General features: G+C 39.9%; 1 protein-coding gene across 1 annotated transcript in view; it reads right to left on the reverse strand.

Moving 5' to 3' along the window:
- PPP3CA (protein phosphatase 3, catalytic subunit, alpha isozyme) overlaps nt 1-6,189 on the reverse strand; it is a gene marked incomplete at its 5' end in the record, with an annotated part of 50,151 nt that overhangs the window by 34,509 nt on the left and 9,453 nt on the right. The window contains one exon of the mRNA XM_009869479.1: nt 1,681-1,758. Coding sequence (XP_009867781.1) covers nt 1,681-1,758 — 78 coding nt within the window. The remainder of the gene's footprint in view (nt 1-1,680; nt 1,759-6,189) is intronic.

Here is a 6,189-nt window from a genome sequence, read left to right on the forward strand (position 1 = left end):
AAAAAAAAAAATTTTCCTGCAGACTTATTCATTACACTCATTTGGGATGACCAGGGACGCACACCACGCTCAAAAGCTGTGTCTTTGAAATTCAGCGAGCCAGAGGTGGGTTTGTCATGAAACCACTCAGTGCCCGTCTCTGGAGCCACGTGGTCTCTATGTTTGTGCACCCCAAGATGTTCCCAGACTCTCCCTCTGTGGGATGCGGGTGCAGGCAAGCACCTGCATGTCCCTTGGGGATGGATGGTTCTGCCTTCAGAAGAGAAGTGCAGGTGCTCCACGCCTCCCTGGGGCACATGAGCGATGGCAAGTCCAGGGGAGACAGAAAGGGTGAGCAGGGGAGGGGAAACACGGGGTCCAGTATCTTCAGAGCGGTGTCTAATCTCATCCAGTCTTTTAGCCAGTTTATTAACTCTTGCATGTTTCCATTACCTAACCTTGCTGCCTTATGAAAGACAAAATGCTTATTGGACCAACATATAATCAACCAAGCATTAAACCTCAAGTAATTAGAAGTAAACCAACCAAACAGCACACTTTTGTCTTACTACAGACACAAGTAACACCAAATACTGCTCTTTACTCTTCAGCTACAAGAAACAGAAGAGTTTGGCAAACATCCACAATAGCTGCATTGAAACCATTGTATAGTTTCAGTGCAATCCCTTCTGCATAATTTTATTTTTCACCCTTTATTGGAAAGTAATACAATAAAAATGAAATTTCATTACCCTTGGGTATTTCATGCCAGTTATTTCTGGCAAAGTAATAGCTTGCTTTTAATTGCATTGACATTTTTAAGTATGTGATAATTCCAACATTCAGAATAGTTTTTTATATGCATAGGGAATATCGACCTCGTTCCTACAATCTTGCTACTTTATCTTTTATTACTATTCAGGTTGGGTAAAGTTACTACCTCCAAATAAACACATTAATAATTTATGCAAGATATGCAAAGCTATTTATTCAGAGACCAGTCCTTCATTAAAATCTCATAAGCATGGTACATTTCAATGAATAGATAATTCTTGATAATTTTTTTTAAGCAGCATAAAAAATTCTACCTTTACACCAGCAATAGTTTCATGAGAGAACCATCAACATCACCCAGAGCTTGACCTGGATTGGTTTTGCACACAAAATTAAATTAAATTAAATTAAATTAAATTTATTAATGATACTCCTGCATAAAATAATTTTTGGCTATTGAGTTCTGCAAGTTTATTTTCTTGATAAAGCTTCAAACTAGTAGGCCCAGAAGCTTTGGGAAGGTGTTAAAGACTCCAAAGATGACCATTTTCGCCTTCCCAGGCATCATGGCAATGAGTGTGTCAGAAGTCTCAGGTACATTTGTAAAACTTCTTGTTCTGAGATGAATTTGTTTTCCACCCCAAGTTTGACATCCAAATAACTTTTGGTCATTTTAAGCCTCTTGAAATCACTCAGGTCAAGCAAGTGGGATCTATGAGGATTCATCAAGTCCTGTAACTCAGCAGTAACCATGTAAAGGACATTCTAATGCCAGTGTATGTTTTCACAGCATTAATAAAAAGTGAGAGCTGTTGCAACTTAAAGATTTTCAGTTCATTCTCACTCGGTTTTCTTTCTTTCCTTGCTCTGTTTGACAATGGTTAAATCATTATTCATTATTAGTGTCCCCTTTCCACACATACTTACCCGGCATCCTGGGCTTCGTGGGCTCGGAGTATAGATAACAAGTTATTGTGCTGTAGGAATTCACATACAGCAGGGTAACTGTTGGAAGAAAATAACAGCACCTGTTATGGCAATATCAGAAGCACCACATTTAGCTCTAGCTTTCAAAAAATGTTTCATCCGACATACATCATTCATGAAATCAGCCCCTGCTCTGCAGGCAGATTTCAGTAGAGACAACGCTAACAGTGGCACCTTTTTTAAACCCACCCTGTAACTGCCTGGGGAGGAATGCTGGAAAGTTGCAATTCATTACGCAACAACAATCATCCTATGTCTTGTCAGAAAGAAATTTCTTTTATTGTATTTTAAGATTTAATTTACTCCAAAAAAGAAAAAATGTAATACAATGGTTGCTTGCAACAGAAAGCCTTCTCGCCCACTAAATACAGTATGCACAGGTTGCTTATGGAGATCAGATAATAAGGTGGTGTGTGGAAAGAGAGGGAGAAAGACTGAAAGAAGGCAGATCTATCTTCAAATTGCAGATGTTTCATCTTCTGAATTTCATCTCCTTCATAAACAAGAATTATCCTTTCCTCGGCAATTTAAAATTTAAATTCTGTGACTTCTGAAATCCCCGAAATGTGACCATTGAATACATTTTTCTAAGACATGTTCTACTGTATGACTGAAAACAAAAATGAAAGTGGTGACAGAGGAATCTCTACCGTATTTTTCATGACACATGGCCAGTGTTTCTTTCAAGGAGAACAATGGAGCGCTTTCTTATAACCTCAGAACCATGAAAACCATTTTTGCTGTTTAAGACACTGAACACATATGGGAATCACCCACAAGAAAAATAAAACATAGCATCCAGAATGCAGTTTTGACAGCATAAGTGTGAAATATTAAGTTCTCAGAGAAAAGCTATTTAAAATCATACCTAAATGTTCCACAACTTAAAATTACTCCATTTTGCTGCTTTCAAAAATAAGTTGGTTTTTTTTTTCCTGTAATGACTGTTTTCCACTTGCTTTTAAACCATTGAGGAGTCTTCATGCCTGTACTGAAGGATAACAAGCACGATGGCCATCTATCACTTCAAGACAGGAAACTAAAGCTCTCGTCTCCTGTCGTTAGTAATTTAATACACAACCCAAGAAAGCCAAAACTTCCTGGCTTCCTCTGTCAAAAGCCAACTGTAGCAAGAGCAAAATAGAACAAAGAAAATGCATGGAAGTGGGTAATGGAGAAGTAGTGTTGGAATAAAAAAAGACTTGACAGATTTGGCAAAACCTTACCAGGTCTCTTAAAAATATCTAAGGGGTAGGAAAGAGTCTTTATTCAGACGACATCTAAGCCTCTCTCCTTTTATCTCTCTTTGCGCCAGACCTATACTATTTGTTTTGCCTTATCCAGATTTATTTTCCGCCCTTGAACTGAAGCAACTGTTCAGCTGACTGCTTATATCTCACAATGTTTCAGCAGGGTGGGAAGCGGGTACGTGACCGCATCCACAGCCCTGCAGCTTGGTGACCCTATGTCTGAAAGGCACTTCTGAATTTAATGTTGCTCACTGGCAAGGATGCAGCGTGGTATTGGCTCCGTTCTCACTAGCAGCTTAAAGGAATTGCATTTAAAACATTAAACCATGGGAGAAACAAAGCATTACCACCTCATGTCACTATCCGAATTTAATTCCAGCATCAGAGGTTGCCTGCACATCGTAGAATCAAAGAATGGTTTAGGTCGGAAAAGAACTTTAAGAGTTCAAACATCAACCTACCAATGCCAGGTCCATCACTAAACTACGTCCCTGAGGACCCCATCTACATCTCCTTTAAATACTTCCAGGGGTAGTGACTCCACTACTTGCCTGGGCAGCCTGTTCCAGTCCTTGACAGCCCTTCTGGTGAAGTTTTCCCTAATGCTCAATCTAAACCTCCCCTGGCAGTCCTTGAGCCCATTGCCTCTTGTCCTATCGCCTGTTACCTGGGAGAAGAGACCAACACCCATCTCGCCACAACCTCCTTTCAGGCAGTTGTAGAGATTGATAAGGTCTCCCCTCAGCTTCCTTTTCTCCAGGCTGAACAATCCTGTTCCCTCAGCTGCTTCTTGTAAGACTTATGCTTTAGACCCTTCACCAGCTTCGCTGCCTCATTTCTGGGCATGCCAACATCAAGGCAAACTGGCTAGACACAGGAGCTTGAGCTGTTACTCTCCTGTGCCCCCCTCTCTGACTGAAGCCTGACCAGCTCCAAGCACCCCAGCTCCAGAGAGGATGTGGTGGAGAAGCAGGCTGGCATGGGTGGAGAGTTGGGCTGCCTTCCAAATGGAACCTACCCCAGGGCAGCATATGACCCAAGACTGGGAATAGGACATAGATTTTCCTGGATTTGAGGCCCAGGATGTGACATGTGGATGTTATGATTCCCTCTTCTCATTGCTGGGCAAGTTGGAGAGCAATAGTCACAAATGTTGCTCAGAAAAAGTAATAAATCAAAACTGGTGGCAAAAAAAGTGTAAACCTCACATAGCAGCTCTGAAATGTCACCTGATGGTTGGAGAAAAAGCAAAATAGACCTTGCTTTACCATCCATTCACCACGTTTATTTTCCAGTATTGATTCAACTCTCCCATACTTCAAATAACGGAACAGCCAGAAAGGTTTACAGAAGGAAATACAAGGTGCTGTGGAAGACACTAAGGCATCTCCATGATTGCTTCTGTGATGGTTCTGCAGCACGATGGGCTTGCAGTGTGCCTGTAAATAACACAGACTTGCAGTCTCTGAATCTCCAAGCGTAACTCACATCCAGCTATGAAGTTACGGGACTTACAGTATTATCAAAGACCCCGTCGAGAGCAGACTGTTTCACAGTACCTCAGGTGCAAGATGCAGCCATACAGTAACACTGTTACGCAAACTTTAAGTACAAGCTGTTGCTAAACATACTGAGGAAGTTTAGAAAAAAAATAATCTTGACTAAACATTATACAAAAGACCTGCTATCCCAATCATGATTTCATGGCCCACCTATAGAGCCTGCTTGCAATCACTTAACAGCCCCATCAGTATCTAACATCATGCATGAAAGAGATTACAATTTACAAGGGAAAAAAAAATCAGCAAAATCAATCTAACGCATCATCTTCCTTCAGTTTATCCAAGCAAAATGCTACTGCTTGCCTCTAACTTTCTTGACTATTTTGAAGTTGAAATGTCATTTGCAGCTGAAGGCTGCAAACCCAGCAGAAAGGTATGTTGCGGGTTTTGGACCATCTAGGTTATATTATCAGTTGCAAGTTTGGTATTTGGAATTGTCTAAAAAGATTGCCATTATAAAATAATCTCAATTCCCAAATTACGTGGGGTATCATTTTGGCAACTGCAGCGATATCAAATGCTGACAGGCTGCCATTCAGAGCACTGGCAAATGAGAACTAATTTGCATACATTTATTTTCATAATTAATTGTGACTAAATGTAGACTTATGGTACATTTTGTTTAGAAATTTTTACATTAACTTCTCAAAACCAAGGTCTATAATGAAAAATCTGATAGACAGTTGATTATGCTCATTATCAGTGCAGCTGCTCAAAATGTCTAGCCCATTACTTTTTCCATAGTATTCTTTTCATCCAGTGTTAAGTACTGCTTTTAAAGAAGATACAATGAAGTGGTAAAAAATGCTCCTAAATAGACATGATAAGTTCATCTTTCCATTTCAAAGTACAAAAGGTTTTTTTTTTTATTCCTTAATAATATTTTTCTTCATAAATCTGTGGCAAATAGACATCTACGAGTAAAACTTGGCTGATTCTACAGGGCGGAAACCTAGAAAAGCAGAGGTGCCACACTGTGCTCCATGCAAATACAAATAAAAATTAAAAAAATCTGGCTGTCATATTTTCATCTAAATAAATAGCATGGTACCTGTAATGAGCAAGCACTCATATTACCCAGACCACTACAACCCATGAGCAGTCTATCTGGATTTTTTTTTTTTTTTTAAAGGCAAAGCAACTCTCAGGCATTTTTCTTCAGCTGTGTGTTGAAGCAAGGGCTGGAGAGAAGCAATTTTTTTACCACATGCAGCTATTATATATGATATACAGTTGCAACAATAAATACAGGGCTTTATTTTCCAGCACTTCAGCCTCTCTTTGTTCCTGCCCAAATGCAGTTTCAAATTAAACAATATTCCTCAACACAAAAATACACGCCCTCCAGGTAAACAACAGGAAGTCCTGCAAAATGCCAAAAAAATACAGATTATGGCAAAAGTTGTTGGAAACAAGCTTGTACAGAAAAGACTTCTGCTTGGAATTTTTTTTCTACTCTTATCATTTTGTAATCAAATTCCCTACCAGTTTTTCTAATTGCTACCCTTCCAGAAACACTCTCCGCCTTGTCCTGCTTTGCAGAGCCCAGACTGCAATTCAGATGAGCCAGAAATAAAGCAGTTGGCCAAGAGGCAACACAAACAAACAGACCACTCCTTCCCCCCCCCCCCGCAACA

This window comes from Apaloderma vittatum, unplaced genomic scaffold, assembly GCF_000703405.1.
Source record: "Apaloderma vittatum isolate BGI_N311 unplaced genomic scaffold, ASM70340v1 scaffold3945, whole genome shotgun sequence".
NCBI lineage: Eukaryota > Metazoa > Chordata > Aves > Trogoniformes > Trogonidae > Apaloderma > Apaloderma vittatum.